This window comes from Biomphalaria glabrata (genome assembly GCF_947242115.1).
Source record: "Biomphalaria glabrata chromosome 14 unlocalized genomic scaffold, xgBioGlab47.1 SUPER_14_unloc_1, whole genome shotgun sequence".
Taxonomy (NCBI): domain Eukaryota; kingdom Metazoa; phylum Mollusca; class Gastropoda; family Planorbidae; genus Biomphalaria; species Biomphalaria glabrata.
The window spans coordinates 16,821-38,241 of NW_026602912.1; the positions used below are offsets into that span (position 1 = coordinate 16,821).

General features: G+C 34.0%; 1 protein-coding gene across 1 annotated transcript in view; it reads left to right on the forward strand.

The window, feature by feature from the left end:
- LOC129924087 (uncharacterized) overlaps window positions 1-21,421 on the forward strand; it is a 43,658-nt gene that overhangs the window by 13,736 nt on the left and 8,501 nt on the right. Inside the window, exons 6-11 of the mRNA XM_056017898.1 lie at window positions 5,726-5,800; window positions 8,739-8,840; window positions 9,188-9,242; window positions 10,436-10,458; window positions 17,641-17,706; window positions 19,705-19,842. Of these exons, the coding sequence (XP_055873873.1) occupies window positions 5,726-5,800; window positions 8,739-8,840; window positions 9,188-9,242; window positions 10,436-10,458; window positions 17,641-17,706; window positions 19,705-19,842 (459 nt within the window). The remainder of the gene's footprint in view (window positions 1-5,725; window positions 5,801-8,738; window positions 8,841-9,187; window positions 9,243-10,435; window positions 10,459-17,640; window positions 17,707-19,704; window positions 19,843-21,421) is intronic.

Consider the following 21,421-nt stretch of genomic DNA (forward strand, 5'->3'; position numbering starts at 1 on the left):
TTTTACTAATTCAAATAAATGTCAGTATGTAATTGTTCTGTACAGTTAAGAATACATCCCAAACAACCTTTTTCTTCGTTGGTTCATTGGCATACCAAGCATCTGTCCAAATTCCCGTCTAGCTAAGGAGAAATATTTGTGACTTTTCAGCGGCCCCAAAGGGAAAAAGAAGTTATTAGTTTTGTGGGAAATGTCTGTCCGTCCGTCCCGTTTAAATCTCAAAGATAGTGAAAATCCGACATCATAATATTTTAGTCCATTCAAAGTTCTGATGCAACAGCTACTTTTTCTTTTCTAAAAGCGAAAAAACTAATTTTTTAAATCACTTATGCAAGCAGTGTTTTCATAAAAAATACACCATTTTTATAACTATTCACTAATAATAGTAACAAACACGGGAGGCTCTTTAGTAAGTGAGATGACAATGCAACATATTTTTAACACATTATGCTAACGGTTTTTGATTTTTTTGTTAAAAAAAATAACATAAATTTTGCTACGTTATGTAAGTTCTGTCCTACTAACTTCTACTTTTACCCCAAAAAATGTTTAATTTTTTTAAGAGAAAAAATCTATTTAGTATGCATATACGTCGGACATAATTTAAAACAACAATTAATAAGTAGGTTTTCATATTATCGCGTGAACTTCAGTGTCTAAATCAACTACTATAGAACACTTAACTAAAGGAGTTTTTTTATTTTTTTACGGAATTTTTTTTTTTTTTTAGGATTTGAATAAGAGATTGACCCTTTACAAAACAATTAGATCAATTAGATATTCATTATAAGACATCCAGGTTCGCATTTATATTTTCACCACATTCACTTTCACCTATCCTTTGGTTTGCTGGACCGCTGGGTCACTACACTAGATATTTCAACATTCTATCTCCATTCTTCTCTGTCATTTATCTTTGATAGAATTTAATTTTGATGCTCTTTCTGAAACTATTGAAACCTGCCTTTTTTCCTGCCTGGGTGGACCACTTCGTGTCCGATTTTGAGTTTGTGTTTCCACACAAACTATCTTTGTAACGTTGTTTTTTGTAGTTCCATCTGGGGATAATAGAGTATCGGCCTGTGGTCACTTGTGGCTAGCTGGTCAGCTATATCTCTCGTGCACTTTTTGAGATATTACTGGTTACAAAGGCTAGAACTGGAATGAAGGATGTTTACCAAGCTATTGAGAAGAAAGTTGGCTAATCACCAGGCTTATTTAACACGATTGTCATTCTTCTAGTTCTTCTCCATTGTAATTGAGATCTGGGTATCCCCAACTCGGGGAGTGACTGTTCATATCCCCAATAACCAGACAACATTCTTCACGGTTGTTAATTTCTATACATTCTAGATTCAGTTCCTTTTCCGGGGGGCAGTAGCAATTGAAGATATCTTATATATTATCATATATAATACAGACGTTTCTTTGAAAAAGAAGATGATTAGGTTTCCCTCTGGAAGAATCAGCTTAGTACTCATTATTTCTGATTCTGCTAGGGTTGTGCAGTGTTATATCTGTGGTAGAAATGTAACTTTTTTATATAATGGTGACGATTTCTCCTTTGGGCTTGTTTTCTCTATCTTGTCTGATACTGGTGTAGCCTGTAATAAAGAAACGTAGGCTACTATTCACGTGGTCTTCTCGAATGCAGGCTGCATCTGTTTCATTTTCACGAAGAACTATTTTTAAAGATTTTTTTCCCCCTCTACTCCATTGAACGATTTTTAGTTTTTTTTTCTTCTTTGTCTTGGCTTGGAGTGTTGGCCATGAATTTAAAATGTTCACGCAGAAATCCAGGATAAAAATCAAGTTAAGAATACTCTCGATGAAAGATAACTAATCTAACAAGTTTCATTTTTATTGCTTGGCTCGTTAGGGGTTTACTAACAATTAAGAACACTTAATACTAAATATAACTTCAACATCCATGAATAGCAATAATACTTTCCATGAAATAATAATAGCTCTAATATTTAATAAAGCAAACAATAAATATTAATACACAATCACTAGTCCAGAAAGTAACCGTCCAACCTTCCTGAACCGGGAACGAGACCTCACTGACTAACACACTCTCTTGCACATTGAACTTAAAACAGAACTATTTCTAGATTTAGACTCTAAATCTAGACCTAGACTTAGATCTTAAATCTAGATTTAGATCTAAAACTAGGTCTAGATCTAGTTATATCTATTTCTAATTTGTATGACATTTGACAATGGAGATATTAATTTTATTTGCGAAGGCAAAGTCTTGTTATTTGTATACAATTGTATCTTAAAGTAGGTCAAGAATCATTTTTATTTCGTGTTTCCATTCTATTTAATTTTGTAAGAAGAATAAATCTTTTGTAGTTTCTCTTCAATTCATGTAACATGTTATTAATTTTGAATGTACGGATAAGGTTAATAATTATTATTTTAAAAAATATAAGTGTACGCTAAATAAATATATGGAGATGCTGTGGTTGAGGGGTAGAGCAATTTGAACCGTAAGTCCCGTGTTCGAATCCTGGTGAAGACTATCAGTGGACCACTTCGGGGGTCGATTTTGAGTTTGTGTTTCCATATAAACTGTTTTGTAACCTTGTTAATAATGAAATTGCATTTTTTAAATTAGTTTGGTAATAATCTCTTATAATAAAATTACCTACATTTTCTTGTTAATTTGTTCCAAGTCAACCATTGTTGAGAAGATATCCGGTTATTTCGTCCCCGGTCACTTCATCTCCGGTCACTTCATTCCCGGCACTGGCGGATCCAGAACTTTGGAGTGGGGGGGCAATTTTTTTCCAAACCCTAACCCTAACGCCCAGTTAACCCTAACCCTACGCATAAACGTGCGTACAGCATATATATATATATATATATATATATATATATATATATATATATATATATATATATATATATATATATATATATATATTCGATATATAAGAATAAAATAAGACTGTCTCTAAATCTTCGGCGAAAAAAGCTGAAAAAAAACCAGTCATGTTGAGGACTTTCTCTTGCAAGCTTGGGGGTCTGGGAGAGCGCTGAAAGCTTCTTAAGTGGGGTTCGTTTTCTTGCATTTTTCACGTCTGAAACGCATTCTCTGACATCTACAGCTCATTTCTTATCAGTGGGGCTCGGTGCGAAGCCCCGACGCCAAAAGCGTTGTCCTGCATTTTTCACTGCAGAAACGCATATTCCTGACCTACAGCTCATTATTCATTCTATTATAAAGGACCTTTTGAATAATGTGGAAAAATATTCTAATATGAATTTTTAGTCCCTTAATACATTGCAAATACAACCGATTTGTTCTTTAAAAAGATAAGATACCCCAGATATTTAGATTAGATATTTAGATTAAGGCTTTGAGGATCGCCACCGAAAAAAAAATTCAATTAATAATATTTAATAAAATTCAAGCATAAATTGTGAGTAATAGTCCTAAATTTATTTAAAGAAAAATATGAGATAGAGTAAAGGTTGGGAAAAGGCGACTATGAAAAGATTACCTGTCTTTTGAACTCATCTCAACCGTGACTGTTATATTGAAAAATTTCGTTTGAATTATAACTTTTCCAAAGCAAAGTCTTTCTTAAAATAGTTAAGATAATACATAAACTCTGTCTGGAAAGGGGAAGGGCGGTAAAATGAAAACGATTAATCCTCGCTCCTTTTTATAATTTCTGCTAATGATTGCATTTTGCATTAAAGAATAGGGGTTGGGCGACTCGATACAAGAATTTACTTTATAGCATATATAAATTATATTAGTGACAGATTTTTGTAATTTTGTAATTTCTTACTATAATACAAAAAGAAAAAGTATTGGTTTGTCCGATGGGGGGAAGGTGATTGCATGTATCGCACTTCCACTTGTTTATATTATATAGATGTTCGACTAATTTTGTTCACATATTATGATTTCTCCCTAAAAGTAGGACCGCCCCCCCCCACACACAAAGGGTTTAGATGGGAAGGGCAGTAGAGGTATTCGCTCCTCCCCTTCCAATCGGCCAACAGGTGAACGACATAATATAAAGACCGGTTAAAATACCAATAATAAGTTTTAATCATATAGATATTTAATTGATTCTGTTAGTAAGTTGTTTTTTCTACAAATAAATAGGACCTCCCCTCCCCCCCACTCGAAAGTTTATGGGGGGGGGGGGCGGATTGATGCCATCGCCCCCTCCCGACCCTACCTAATCGGCCAAAATACTAGAAGGGGGGGCGAAATAATCTAAAAATAGGTTGAAATATAAATAATTAGTATATATTATTAACATAAGTAATAAATTCGTATACAAATTGTGTGAATTCTATACTAAAATTCACCCCCCCCTTCGGGGGGGGGGGTCGGCCGAGTAGGGGGGGGGGCGATCGCCCCCAACCGCCCTCCCCTGGATCCGCCAGTGATTCCCGGTCATTTCATCCCCTGGTCATTTCATCACCTGCTATTTTTATCATCTGATCATTTTATCTAACAAATAGTAATTTTAAAATCATGAAATAAGCAATATTTAATAATTTAATTGTTTTATTTAAATGACAAAAGTGTAACACATTAGACGAGAATAAAATTGAAATTAAATGCCATTAAAGACTATAATAATTTAACTATATAAATATAGAGGTAATGTAAAAAAAAAGTGTTATCCTCATATGGATGAAGTTAGCCTTTATTAGGAAAAAACAACAACACCATATTTTAAGGCTAAAAATGACGCGCCCAATTGAAAAAAAGAGCGATTGAAAATAAGATAAAGTGAAAGTGAAACATGGTCGTACTTCGATCACACCCTGACATTTGATGATAAGTTATCAGCGGCACGATCAGCAGCACGGTCATAATTATTCTAATCGCACTTTTGTCTCTCAAAAGATTTTCTCTAATTCCACCAAAGCTTGGCCTTTCATCATTACCTCATTACGTAATATTTAATCCTCCAAGTCCAATAGAAGCGCTATAGCTAAGTTCACACCTAGATTTACAATATATTATAATATTTCTCATCAAGAATGCAAAGAGGAAGAGGAAACACTATAAACGCATTAGTAACATGTCAAAAGATATCAAAAAGCATTCTGCATAATCATATTTATATTTTAGATAAAATGAGGGCTTAAAGTCGAAGCCTTAACAGCATAATTAAACAATGACAAAAAGAAAAATATGAATTGGGGATGAAATGACCAAGGGATGAAATGACTGGGGGATTAAATGACCGGGGGATGAAATGACCAGGGGATGAAATGATCGGGGATGAAGTGACCAGGGATGAAATGATCTGTGATAAAATGACCGGTCACCGTTGAAAAAGAAAAAGAAAAGTGAAATTTCGACTATTTGTAAGATTTTAAAAAGCCTAAACTGCATTCCATCAAATGTTCTGTATTCATTATTTGGGCTAAAAAGCTGGCATTATAGTTATTACTGCACTTGATATCTGGTTACAAAGTAAAGCACGATATTTTTCATTGAGAGATGTCAAAACCATAGACAAGGAGCTATAGACTGCACGTAACGCGTTGCTAGCAGGTTTTTCAAAACGGACTTTTGAATCACTTTAATTAATTTCAATAATTTATGTTTGTAAGGAAATATTTAAATATATAAATATGTAAATATTTAAATATAGTATATTAAATACATATGTTTGCTATTATATTTACAATTTAACGTTTTTTCGCTTTTTTTGGCTACTTTCATTGTACCTTCTAGACTCACAGGTTACACCAATAGAAACATCTACTATACAACGTACTAATCAAACAACATCTTACAGTAGGATTAGCGGTAATTTAATTATTGTTATAAAAAATATTTTAAGTATCTATATATATATATAGGCTAAATCTATTTAAAAAAAACAAACAATTACATTATCGATTTAGAAAAAAAAATAGTCAATATAATCTTTGTTACTAAAAAAAAAAACTTATATTTTAATTGTTTTGGTACTTTGTATAATAACATTAAGAATAAGATTTTGTCTTTATAAATCTTACTAATGTAAAAGACTATTTGAATTGTATAAGTATTAAGCTATTTTAACCCGCTAAAAACAAATATATTAACATAGACATTCTATTGAGCGGCCCAGGAAGGGGAAAGACGCTATTAATTAGATCTCAGAAACTAGAAAATGAAAATCGGACATCATGATATTTTAGATCATTTAAGTTCTGATGCAGTGTCTACTTTTTTCTTTTCCGAAAGTGAACCCTTTAATTTTTTATATTATCTATGCAAGCAGATGTTTAAAAAAATACACCACTTTTCAATGAAAAACTTCAGGGAAGGTAAGTATCATTTAAAAAGATCACTTACTTCTTCATTAATAAGTCAAGCTTTATTCATAGATTCGCGCATTGGTACAAAAAATTTGCATCCAAGGTCACAATGGAAAAAGTATCAATGTATTATTAGATCTAGATCTAGTTTGCATGTAAAATGAAAGGGAAGATATTATGTTGTATTCATTAATAAAAGTCTTAAATTGTGTGATCCAAGTCATTTTAGCTCATTACCTAAAGTTAGTCAAGAATTGTATTTTTCGTGTTGCCTTCTTCTTCTTCTTCATCGTTCTCATTGTTATGTTGGAGTGTTCATATGACTAGACCAATACATGAGATGAACTGCGCAGTGGTTTCCAAATCAGGGAGCTCTCCATATAGTTTTCTTTCTATTGGGGTGATTTGGGGCCAATGTCTTATACGGGCCTCTTGGTAGAGAGAGCAGTTTTGGAGGACGTGGTCGGCATTTTCTGGTGATACTCCACATGGGCAGATTTCACTGGTTCCAATTTTGAGCTTCCGGAACATGTGTTGTCGCATTCTGTTGTGTCCGGTCCTGAGTCGAAAGATTAGACGCTGGTCTTGTCGGGATAGCTTATAGTAAGCATCATCTTTCTTGTGATTTGGATGGGAGCTCGTCCATTTCTCATTTATTTTATCTACAATTAATTTCTTCATTTCTTCTGGATAGAGAGCAGAGTTTACTTGTGAGTTTGTTCTCCCACTCTTGGCGAGTGTGTCAGCCTTCTCATTTCCTGCTAGTTGTATGTGAGCTGGTATCCATTGAATGACAGTTTTTTTGCTGTTGTGGTTGAGCTTTGTGAGTGCTGTTCTGAGGTTTTTAATATAAGGGGAATCAGAGTTTTGCAGGCTTTGGAGGGTTGTTTTTGCGTCTGTTAGAAAGACAATCTGACTGTGAGGGGAACTTGGATGATTTGCTAGCATGGTAGCAGCTAGTGCTAGTGCTTCCCTTTCTGCTCTGTGACTGTCAGAGAGCTCTCCAGTTGCAAAGGATTTTTCTAGTTTTCCTCCATCTGGCCATTCGATAAGTATTCCAGCTCCTCCATTTGTGGTGGCTTTATGGGATGAGCCATCCGTGTAAACTCTGATCCACTGATTGCTAGGGTAATTGGTATGTAGAAAACAGTTCACTATTTCCTTGAGCTCTGTTGGTCTGTAATCAGATTTTCTTTTTATGTTTTCAATATGGTCCCTTATAGTAGGAAGAGGGCTTTCGTCCCAGGGTGGAGATTCATTATAGTGTATCGAGGATTCCAGAGTAATTTTTTCAAGTTGGTGTTTCTTTTTAGGTTTAGAGATTCCTGTATGAAATTGGTCCTTTTGAGACGGTTTTTTGTGCCAGTTTTGTGGATTTTTGTTCTGAGTGGGTGCCTCTCCAAGGTTTCCAATTTTGTGAATTGGGAAAGGATTTTTATTTCTCTTCTTTCATCCAGAGAGATCAGGGCAGCGGTTTCCTCCATAGCTCTTATGGGTGTTGTTTTGATTGCTCCTGTCATTATCCTTAGACCAATATTTTGAACCTTGTCTATTTTTCTAAGGTTGGTTTGGGCTGCTGAGCCCCATGCTGTGGCACCATATTCTAGTACAGGTCTTACATAACTGGTATAGGTCTTTTTCAGGATGTTGTGATTTGCTCCCCAATCTGTGCCAGCTAATTTTTCTCATCCTCATCGTGTTGCCAATTTATCTAATTTTGTAAGAATAATTAATTATTTTTAGTTTTTCTTCATTACATATATTATTAATTTTGAATGTATGGATAAGGCTAATAATTATTATTTTGAAAATATAAGTGTACGCTAAATGAATATATAGAGGCGCAGTGGCTGAGTAGTAAAGCGCTTGACTTCCTAACTGGAGGTCCTGCGTTATAATACTAATGAAGGCTGGGATTTTTACATTCAGCTCTAATGGGTACCTGACATTAGTTGTGGAAAAAGTAAAGGTGGATGGACGTTATGCAGGCCACATGACATACTCGTTAACCTTGGGCCATAGAAACCGATGACCTTTACATTATCTCCCCCATAGATCACTAGTTCTGAAAGTGGAACTTTTTTTAATGAATACTTGAAAAAACAGTAACTTGTGATTGAAAAAGTAGCCTACTTATTTTTGATAAAAAAATATTTTGAAAGATTTAAACTTTAAAAGAAAAAAAAAATTATTTTATTATTACTATTTTATTGCCCAATGATTTTTTTTAATTTTATTACTTTCATCGATCAAAACAAGACTATGGCTTGAATATTCGTGGTCCATTGGTGAATTCGATAGGAGTGGCCTCTGATTTTGTATGAAAACACAAACTCTCTTTGCTATCTTTTTGTTTGTGAGCTTAACATTTCTATTGTATAAAAATGTATTGTTTAAAAATCACAAGTTAGAACTTTTGTTATTCTTTTATTTTTCAATAGAAATTAATATTGTATTGGTCCTGACAGCATCTGTTGTTTGCCTGCTACTTTTTATTACTGTTGCTGTGATCGTAACTTTTCTCATTATAAGGAGAAGAAAAGGTTAAGTTTGTTTTATTTATGAAAGCTATTGCTAGACTGCTGCTTTCACTTAGTCTACTATGTAACTTCTAATTTTTCAAAAGCACAATTTCCCATACATTACCTAATACTTTTTTAGCTGAATAGCTTTTTAAACTGTCTTTCCTTGTACACACACACACACATATACAAACACATACATACATACACACACACATACACACATAAACACACATACATGCATACATATATACATACATACACACATACATATATATATATATATGATATATATGATATATATGATATATATATATATATATATATATATATATAGATATATATATATATTTCAATCTTTGATTCAGGTTATATTGAGGAGGATAACTGTTGCACATGTTCTTGGCTTACATCAAATTATAAGTAAGTCAATCGTTTCACATAACATTACTGTGGCTTTAGTAGCAACGAAATCCATATTTAACAAAGCTTATATTAACTCATTCGTCCGTCTATACGGTGCAAATTTTGAACACGCTTTTTTTTTTTTCACTTCCCATTCTCGGATCAAGTTGAAACAGTTGCACAGTTATTTATTGTCCCTAAAAACACAGGAATCAAGCAAATAAATTAATAATTGTTTCAATTAGTCGTAATTAATTATTTATATAATAACAGGACAAGCTAACGTAGATGAGCCTTTGCAGAGAATCAGAATGTCGCAAAAAAATAAAATCGAAACTGTTAATAGATAACTATATAAACTTACTTCTCGAAAGCATTCGTCTAGCTCAGTGGTTATCGTGTCGCATCTCCATGAAGAAGCCTTAAACATTCGAGTTTGAATTCAGGTCAAGCAACTTATGATACTATATTTTTGAAGTCCCAGCACAGAAACCTTCTCACAGACACTCCATTCTTCCCCACCCTCCAGCTGGTCCACACAATTGATTAGACAATGGCGCATTAAGTATGCTAAAAGCAGACAAATAGCTCTAAATAAAAATCAATTAATAACCACTTTTTCAATTGCAAAAGGTGTAATTGTTTTTCCTAGATCTATTACAAATTGATTACATCATTGAGTCCAAATATTTAATACAATTTCACTTAATATAAGGTTTTATTTTGAAGTATTTATATATTTTACTTGGCTTGCTACGGCATTTTACATGTTAACCTTGCGTATAATGACTCTTTGTGTATCAATGTGACAAAATGTATAGATCTCAACTGGGTTTGCATTGTCACGTTAAATATTGTACTCAACAGCAATCCCCATCTTTAAGCTTGAAGATAATGCCTTAATACATATTTTGTTTAGATAATATATTTTAAATAATAGTTTCAAGAAGTTTAGAATGATCATCTATTTAATCAATATAAAATTCCTTTAGGGAAACAAATAATTTACTACTTTACTACTTTAAATAAGTTAGCATCATTATGCGATTTATAAACATGGATGTTGTTCTGTGTAGACTATTGATTTTAGGAAATGTCTTTAGATCATAAATAAATGCTGATTTTGTTTTAATTTACAAATGGTTAAGAATATTTTAAAAGTAATATTTATTCATCTTTAAAACAATTATTTTTTTTATCTTCTCGCACAGATTTCTATGTCATAATAAAAAAGGTAAATTTAAATATACTCCATTTTTTAAAAAATTTTATTCGTTTTGCTGAAATATAAAATGTCTCTACATATCTTTATTACAATTAGAGACCGGAAGTTCCATTTACTTACTTTAAAATCATTGAATGCCTTAAAAAAAAACATGAGAATACAAATCTTACGTTAGAAAATTAAAATACTAAATAAACAAAATATCTAAACAGATGTGCTTAGAGATACAGTGCCAAATTAAAAACCAGAATTGCTCTATTCGTCGAAAATTAAAACAAGTAAAATACAATCTAGAAATAGACTTTACACTCTCGCCATCTTTTTTTGTTACTATGATGAGACGAATGCTCAAAAATGAGTTGTAACAGATCGCAATTTGCATGGGCGTCAAAATTGGGACATTCTATTGTACTTATCCTACTTGTTATTTGGTATACAGTGTGTAAAGTGTGGCTAAGTGAAACAAGTCTCTTGACTTTCTATCAAGCGGGCTCGAGTTTCAATCCCAACTCGAGCAGAGTTATGTTAGCTCAGCTTCTAAATGCAAAAAGGAAACCTGATTAATAAAATAGATTGGCCTATAGTGGCTGAGCGGTAAAGCGCTTGGCTCCTGAACTGGGAGTCTCGGGTTCGAATCCTTGGGAATAAATACTTTCGGGATCTCTGACACCTCAAAGTCCACCCAGGTTTAATAGGTACCTGACATTATTTGGGGAAAAATAAAGGATGTTGGTCGTTGTGCTGGCCACATGACACCCTCGTTAGCCTAAGGCCACAAAAGCCTATGACATTCACAACATCTGCCACATAGACCATAAGGTCTAAAAATGGAACGTAGAGTTCTGTGATTGCTATAAGCATAAAAGTTACTCTATGCAAACGAGAGGCCGGATTTTTTTTTTTCAAGAGAGGGCAGTTGGAGCTTCAGTCCCCGGGGTCTCCAAAAGAGATATTTAAAAATATAGGCATTTATACGGGTCAGAAACTTTTAAGTTGTTTATTGTTTTGTTTCTCTCTCTCTCTGTTTTGTTTTTCATTTTAACAATAGTTGGCTTACGGTTGGCGAAAGTGTGTTCGCTTGCAGCGCGCTTGTAATATATAATAACTGCTCCGGAATTAAGGACAGCGTTTTTAGAATGTGTATATTAATTATTTTTTTTTAAATTGAATGAAATGTTATACAATATAAAGGTACTCTCCTTTACCTCATAAATGTCATGCTTTTTAAATATAAGTATTATTAATTATAACTATTTAATGAAATGTATAAGCGAAGCTTTTGAAAAAAATCGAATAGGCCCCCAATAAAATCCTGCCACGGGTTTTCACTATTTAAAAATTAAAATGTAAGTCATAATTGATAATGTTTCGTCGCTCTTATAATGTACTTTAACAATGTTGAATAAAAAATTGAATAGTTTATATCTTAAAAGGATTTAAACTGAACGAAGCAGGAACAAACATTGAATGAGAGTTGTAAGTGCACGTTTTATTTCTGCTGATAATTCAAGTGGCAATTAATGAGTCAGTTTTTTTAAAAGCCTTTCTAAAACTGTGGAATGGGAAATGCAGGCAAGAGGGATGTAAAGGAAAAATAAAAAAAATCGTTGTTTTTTTTTTTTTTGGGGTACAGAATCCATGTTTCAGTATTAATTCTGTCGTTTTATTTTCTATGTAGTAGGATCGTGCAAGCTATGTTCGGGTCTGCAACAAGTTCAAATTAATACTTATTTTTTAATAACGACAGATTAATAAGTATTCGCAATTATGACTTTAAGTCTGTCTTTCTTACATAAATACATCAATACTCTTTATGTCTTTTGCGTGAACAGAATAATCCATTCGCAAAACAACTATCTGTAAATAAGGATGATCCTTCGGCTATCAAGCACAATGCAAATAAATATGCTCTACAGACTAGGATGGTACAAAAAATGACGCAAGAAACACGGAAACATTCGGCTAACGGAGATTTAATAAAAAGACAACTTAAAAGAATGAGTTTTAGCCGACTCGTTCGCAAATACGTCTGATAAAAAGTTAGATCTACATCTAGTTTATTTGACAAATGGAAGAGGGAAATGTAATTATTTTTTTTTTTCTGCGAGGGGAAAAGTGACCCAATTCATCTCTTGCTCACTACCTACCTTTTCGTGATACTAATTTATCTAATTTTATAAAAAAAATAAATCTTTTCTTTAGTTTTTCTTTATTACATGTAACATTTTATTAATTTGAATGTATGGATAAGGTTAATAATTTTTATTTACAATAATATAAGTTTACTCAATGAATATATGGAGGCGCGGTGGCTGAGTGGTAAAGCGCTTGTCTTCCGAACTGGGGGTCCTAGGTTTGAATTCTGGTAAAGACTGGGATTTTTACATTCGGGATCTTCAGTGCGCCTCTGATTCGATCCAGCTCTAATAGGTACCTGACATTAGTTGGGGAAAAATAAATTTATTAGTCCTTTTGCTGGCCTCATTACACTCTCGTTAACAGTGGGCCATAGAAACAGAAACTAGTGACTTACACATTATCTGCCTCATAGATCACTAGGTCTGTAAGGGGAACTTTACGTAAGGAATATATGAAAAACAACAAGTTGTAATTGAAAAAGTATTTGTGTTTGATAAAAATTCATTTTGAAAAATTTAAACTTTAAAAGAGAAAAATATTTAATTTTATTATTTCTATTTTAGTGCCATATGATTTTTCAATACTATTACGTTCAACGATCAAAACAAGACGATGGTGGCCCCCTCTGAGTTTGTGTGATAACACAAACTTTCTTTGTAATCTTTTTTTTTTATGATAAAATATAACTTTTTGGAGGCAATGAGAAAGAAATTCTTGCAGGGAAATTTTTGGGCGGAGAATAGTGCAGAGTTCACCCTGTTGACTGAAGAGTTTGAGAGTTAAGGGTCGCAAACGTAAAACGTGTTCGTCAAGCGGACGACGTTGTTAGTGTTAAAGAGCCCCTGTTTTACTGGGAACTTCTTATCCTACTAGTACACACCACTCTCTACTTCCTGAACATACTTGAAACAAACACACTTCACTGCTGCTCAGTGAGACTCACACACACAGGAGTTCAACTCATTCTAGTGTGTGACTGCTAAATTTGATGAAGTTAATTAGTCAATTAAGTGTGACAATTGTAGCATAAACAGATAACACTGATGTACACATACACAATACAAAGACAACAAATTGAAAAAGCACTTAGTGTATGTATGACTATGTGTGTCAGGGTTTTGTGTGTAAATGCTGCTCTTGTTTTCATCTTTAGTGTTATTGTTGTATTAGTTATACTAAGGTGGACAGTTGTAGTTAAACTGAATTTCTATTTGTTTGGACCAATAAATTGATCTAATTTTATTGTATCTTACAATATGTTTGGTCGGAAATTGAGAAATTGTCAGGGCTTTGCTCTATATGCTTCCCTGTGAAAAAAAAAAGAAATCTATGAAAAGAAAATGATGTAGTCTTTACATCATGAGCGTAGCCATGGGGGTTGGGGTTCAACCCACACACCAAAATGAAATTCCTTCCTGCTTTGATGTTGTTTATTTCAGGTGAGATTTTAATTTTAAACAGGCAAATGGTTAAGAGTTTAAAAATTCTCTTCCAGGGAATTTTGAGGTTAAAACCACCTCTTATATAAAAAGAAAAAATACAAACTACAATCACGAATTTCCATGAGCGTAGCCAAGGAGGATTTTGAGTTTAAAATCCTCTCCGAATATTTTTAAATGATAAAACCACCTAAGACCAAACATATAACAGTCACCAGATTCTATGAGCGTAGCCAAGAGGCGTTTTGTGTTTAAAAACACCTCTACAAGGCTAAAAACCACCTCTTAATTATAAATTTAAAACAAACAACACAAACAAAATTATATACGCGTATTCAAGAGTTTAACCCCCACCCTCACTCGAACTTTACGTTAAAACCCCCTCCAGATGGTTTTGAGTTTAGAAACCCCCCACAGGTAGTTTAGAGGTTAAAAAACCCATCTTCAATATTATTATAAAGCAAACAACAGTGACCAAATTCTATGTGTGTCGTTAAAGGGGTTTTAAGTTTGTTAAAAAAAAAAAAACTCCAGTAATTTTTTTTATTTTAACCCCCCCCCCCCAAACAGATGGTTTTGACTATAAAAACGTCCATTTTAATATAAGATCTAAAGCAAACTACAGTCACCAAATTCCATGAACGTAGCCATGAGGGGTTACACATTTGTACCAGTTGCTGGGCTCCATTAATAAAGTGCAGTGAATAGCGGATTTGGTTCTTGAACTAAAAATTTGTAATAGCAGGAAAATGCACTGTAGATACCTCAGAATAGTATTTTTTTTTAAATACCGGAAATAGTGCTTTGAGGCGGGGCCTTTTTCGGAACGCAACTGGCGGAGCTCGCAGCTCTCCTCCAGACCCCCTACCTGGCAAGGGGCCGGGTGTCTACAATCTTTCAACTAACTCCATTAAACTAAACGTCTAACGAAAGAATGAAGGGTCAGAATGAAATAAAGATTAATTTCTTTCACACTCACTAACAATATATATATACATCGGGGGCGAGAGGGATTAATAATCCTGGCTACATCTATGCTTTACATTATTCTCTTCTGTGCTATGATACAAATCCTTAAAATAATCTTAGGGCACATTAGAGTGTCAAAGGAAATTTTCGCCGTGAAATGGTTGATAAGATGCATCTAAAAAGACAACGATAAATAATAAAAAAAAAAACTACAAGAACCATCTCTTATTTATATTATTATGTTGTTGTTTTTTTTCGTATCTTGCCGCTTTTAGACCTTCCAATCTATAGATGCGTCTATTGTCAAAGGTCAACATACGTCTGTACTTTAAATTGTTATGACATGTGAAATTAGAAGAGTTTTAATAACCTGAAATTCAAGACTCCAGTTTTCATTAGACCCAATCTGTTTGAATGTATGCGCTTTAAATCATCATCTTTTTAAAAACATTTTATTTTTGTCATACACAGAGAGGAATGGGTGTCACAATCGTCTCAGGCATTTCTATACTATCTGGCCTATGTTTATGATACGATGAAAATTCAATTCTAGTTCTGTCATCAAAGTCATTCTGTTAAGTTTGATAATGTATCAATAGCTGTACACATGCATACTCTGATTATAGATACTTCGCTCAGAGGGCGTCTTTGTAAAAGAATTATATAAAACCTTTAACAATTTAATACGTGCCTTAATGACATCCATGCGGCCCTTATCTTATAAAATACTGACGTGATTTAAAAAAAGAAGACGATTACTGTGGTACTACCGGCCCCTTTTTGATACCGGTTCACCGGGCGTTTGCCCGAATGCCAATATAGCCAGTCCGCCACTGGTCATACATCTATTTTTTTTATACATCTATATTTTTTTTTCTTTTTCTTTGTGTCCTTTTTTTTCCGAGAAGAAATCATACAAAGATGTTTAGAAAAACGGATGTCTCTCATGATTAGCAGGCATTGTTTTAGTAGTGGCACAACGGAATGCCCATACAGGGGAAAATTATTACTTAAATCATTATTGACAATCTAGTCTTTTGTTTTCATCTTGACTATTAAGATCCGGCTAGCTTTATTTAAGACAGCGCTTCTCAAAATTATACTAGCAACATGTCCCCCTTAGAAAGAAATCAAAAAACATTCCTTAGTGCTAGGAATAGCTCTGTTAGCTCACTCACCGTGATATAGGCAAAGCACTGGTACCAAGCTTTCACTTGCATGTTAAGAGGGAAGAATGGATTATCCTGACGATAGGGCTCAATTCAACCTATTGTGGACACTGAAATTTCACATGTCAAAAAAAATAGTGTCCAACTTAAACTTAATGATCACCTCATAAGTTATTCAGCGCTCCCAAAAGACCCTCCTATAGGTAACAGTATCTGGAAAAAAGAAGAGGAGGAAGGCAGAAGAAGCGATGGAAAGACAACATCAAATGACAGGCCTGTCATTGAATACAATTCTATCCAAGGCAAAGGACAGAAAGAAATGGAGAAAGACGGTTAACAGATCTTATGTGGTATCCTAATGGTTCAAAGTACTAAGGGATAGGTTAGGTGAAGGTGAACACATGTTAAGCATATACTTCTGAAATGGGTGTGACCGTTGTTATCTTCATGTTAATTGACAAAAAATGTTTAGTGGGTCTGTTTTGTTTTTTCCTCAACAACAAAGTGTAACAAATTTCTGACACAAAAATCTGACTTGAGAGAGAGGGGTACAATCGGATTAAATAGATTTATTGAAATGTCTTTTTGGGTAACACTTTTTAACCAATCTCCTTAAACAGATACCAGTTGAAAACGAGCTGAAAGTGCTATGGTCATATCTCTTGTTTGTGTGTGTGTGGGGGGGGGATTATCTGGGAGAAGTTTATATGCTACCTTTTGGCATTCTGCAATCACAAGTCTGGTAAAAGTTTGTACACATCATTTCTCCAACTACCAATCTCGGATTAAGCTGAAATTTTGCACAATTATTTATTTTATTTGAAAACACAATAATCAATTTTAAAAATTAACTAATTAATTAATTAATTAACTATTTGTAATTAATTACTTTGTTTGGCATCTTAAACAAGGAAAAGAAATCGTACATGCCAGATGTGGTGGTATAAGTTAAATTAGTCCCCTTGAGGACTCTTAAGCCCTGAGTGAACATTTTTGATGGATTTAAAAACCGATCGTGTAAACACTCACCAAGATACCCCCATCTTCCCGCCTCCTTTTGCATTGGGTCCAGACAAGTGATACGATCATAACACATTGAGAAAGCTAAACGAAAACAATTGAAAAATATATTTCTAATGGCACATTTTTTATTATGTTTATATCTAAGATGTAGGGTTACATATACATATCGAATAGCATGACTAATCAAAACTAATTGTTTTGTTTAAAACATTTTAATTGACTTTTAGAAATGAAAACCTTTACGTCTAGCCTTAACCTCAAACATAAATGGATCGAGATTCAAGCTCGAGACGATTGTGACGAAAGCTAAAACACATAGGACTGGATCATAAGCCATTAATATTGCTTTTCTAAACGGAAGAAAAACCAAGTTTTAAATGTTTTCAATAACGCTAAATTTTACAATTCAAACGCTGCACACTTGTGTAATTATAACCATTTTGTATTTTTAGTAACAGAAATCAACAACACTATGATTTATACACTTACTTTACCTAGACTAAAGAGTAATATTGGTGGTAATACTTTCTTTGTTTCAAAGCATGTATTGTATCTGAATCTTGCTGTTAATAGAAAGTGTTATTACTATTCCTTTAGAATCGTTTACTATAGTTTCAACATATTTCATTGTTACTATCTTACTCACCACTGACATATCACTAATTGAAAGTTTTGTTAACTTTAACATAATCAACATGACTGCATGTGTTTTCTTAAGATTCACGTTCACAAGCTTATTATTGTATTCTATCTCTCTGTTTATATTTTATTCTATCTATCTATCTATATATATATATAATTTTCTCTTCATGCTTCAACAGTTCGGACACCAAGTAATGGAAAGGTCACTTTTTTATTTCTGCAAATCGAAAGGACTAGAGTTACCCCAAGTAATTTTAGAGGCGCAAAAAAGAGGAGTGGGGGAGAACAAGTAGTATTCACCAGTCACTAAAAGCTATAAAATTTTGTAATAATTTATACACCTAGAATTAGCGCGGGTTCTATGAAAGTGCTGGTCCTACGAAAGTGCGGGAGGTTTGGACTAGGAAGTAATTATCTTCAACTCTGAAGGAACATCCGAAACATGTAAAACATTTTACAACAAATATTTTCAAAAAAAAATATCAGAAACTATGAACTAAAAACTTATAATAACTACAACCCTATCTCCGTAGGTACAAAAAAGAACCAACTTGTTATTGCCAAAAGTGTTGCCGATTCTGTTGCATTGTTAGTTTTAATATTTTTAATATGTATATGTATTCAAGGCTTCAATGTGTAATTTACAAAGACCGAAAGAAGAGAATAGAAAGAGGATTAACACAGACATTGGGCTCACTAAGACCTTTCTTCCAGGAACAGTACTAGGAAGAGACGATGGGAGGGAAGCACGAATGGATAGACATTCTACACAAAACTAATAGAGGCTTGTTCACTTTCGGGGACCGCTAAAAATGGAAATTATTGCATTATTTTACATATAACAATACACACCCTGATAGTCCCATTTTAGTATAGTCCCTCAATTCTCGATTATTACAAATCACACTTAACGTTTACTGTTAATAGTTATCTGTGTGATGAACTGTCGAAAATATAGCCGTCTTTGTCTTGCATCACCATTGTTTAGACTATTGATAATAAGATGTTCTTTGTTAAATTTGTTGATTTTACCTTTACTTTTACCTATCTCTTAGTCTGTTGCACCATGCAAAATTCGTCGACAGTCTTTCTCCATTCCTCTCTGTCTTTAGCCTTAGTTAGAACCTCTTTCAATGGCAGGCCCGTCAAATCTTTTACGTAGTCCTCCCATTGCTTTCTTTGTCTCTCTTCTTCTTTTTCCTGGTACTGTTCCCTAAAGGAAAGTCTTTGCGAACCCCGATGATCTTATAATATGTCCATAGATTTTTAGCTTCCCATTTTTACGATAGTTAGCAGGTCATCATGGGGTCCAATTGATGCAGTAACCCTGTATCATCTCTTGCTTTGTGATGCGGTCTTTGAATCTGTTGATACCATTTCAAATGAACATTATAATTATATTATATTTCTTCTTTGCACTCGTGATGATTCATTATTTTATAACGCCTGCTGATTTAGTAAGCTTTTTTACTGAACATTTTACGTGTATGCAATGTGTATAATAAAAATTTTAAATAACAATTCCTGAGTATTTTTTTCCTGAAAACTTTGATAGTTTTCTTTTTAACCATCCATTATATTAAGACATAAACATGCACAAAGTTACATATATTACGTATGAATGTTATGTGTAATTAATAATGCCTGACTAGTAGCATGTCATTGAAATATTTTCTCATAAAGTTGATTATTGCATTTATTATAATAAAAAATATATCTTTTAAATCCTAATGATATTGGCAGTACTAAAACTTTTAAGATATGTAATGAAAAGAGAATTCTTTACTTTTGTTTTTTTTTTACAGACATATGACAGTTTGAAAAGCATTGTATTGAATTTTTAGTTATAGTATTTTCCTTTTTTTTCTGCCTAGATTCATATTCCAATGTGAATAAACTTCAGTTGTCAGGCTTTACAGTTTGTCATTCTGATGATCTAAATACAGCAATTTTGAAAGTAACCCAATCAAAGACATTCGACGCGGGATATGAAAACTGTACGAGTGTTACAGGTAGCGTTACTATGTTACTAGACAGTGTTTCTCAAATATAGATTTGTATATCATAACACAAGGAGAAAAGTTTTATTTGCAACCGTTAACCACCAGGTGGTCTCACAGTGTGCTATCAGCTACCACGAATGTATGAAAGAAGAATATATATATATATATATATATATATATAGAGAGAGAGAGAGAGAGATAAATAGATAGATAGATAGATAGATAGATAGATAGATAGATAGATAGATAGATAGATAGATAGATAGATAGATAGATAGATAGATAGATAGATAGATAGATAGATAGATAGAAATATGACTCTCTTTGGTCTCGGAAGGCGATGGATGCGCCCAGATGAGACACTGGTATTGGTTTCGTCTTGAGACGGTACAGAATCTGCTGTGGCTAATCAAGCCAATTCTAGAGCGGTAGACTTTGCCATAATTCGTGCATGTATATACATCTGATTTAGGACTAGCGGACAGGGCAGCTTTCTTTTTTTTTCCCTCTTGATTAAGGCCGCTTCGTTTCATTAGCTCTTAGCGAAGATCGTCCCAGCACGCACAGCGTGTCTCCATGCACTCCTGTCTTTGGCTATTTCTTTCCACATACTTTCCTTTATATCTGTGGCTCTCATGTTTCGCTTGCAGACATGTTCATAGGTTAGTCTTGGGCGACTCTTGTATCTGACTCCCTCCACAAGCTCAGCATATAAAATGTCTTTCGGGATTCTACCATCTGGCATGCGGTTGACATGTCCGAGCCAGCGTAGTCTTTTTTGTATCAAAGAGCATACATGCTGTTCATATTGGCCAATCTCAAAACTTCCTGGTTGGAGACATGGTCCCTCCAAGAGATGCGCATTATGCGTCTCAGGCAGAGCAAGTGGAAACTATTCAATTTGTGCTCTTGGTACATGTATGTTGACCAGCTTTCACTGCCTAAAGAAGAGTGCTCACTACATAGGCATTGTAGACTAGGATGTCGGTTGCTGTGGTCAATTTGGCATTTTCCCATACGCAGTCAGAGAGTTTTGCCAATGTTGTAGAAGGTTTTCCTATTTTTTTTGTCAGCTCGAAGTCTAAATCTAGGTTACTGGCAATAGTTGATCCCACGTAGGTAAATTTCTGTACCACCGTAAAGGTGTGGTTCCCAATATGTATCACAGGTATTTCTGTGACATCTTGTTCCTGGATTTCGGTCTTGGAGAGACTTATTGTAAGGCTAAACTCTTGACAAGCAGCTGCCAAGGCCTTCACTAGCTTTGTGAATAAGATGTGAGTGCCACGTCATGGCGAACAGCAGCTCTCTAATCTAGATATAATATCTTTTCGTTTTGGCTTTAAGACGTGCCAAGTTAAAGAGCCTTCCATCGGATCTGCTATGGATATATATTCCTTCTTCCAGGGATTTAAAAGCACTGGTTAGTACAACTGAGAAGAAGATGCCAAATAGTGTAGGGGCCAGTATACATCCTTGTTTTACACCGCTAGTAATGGAGAATGACCTGGAGGAGGAATTTTCAAACTGTACAGTGCCCAGCATATATGAAAAGCTGACACTAGTTTCCTTAACTTATTTGGACATC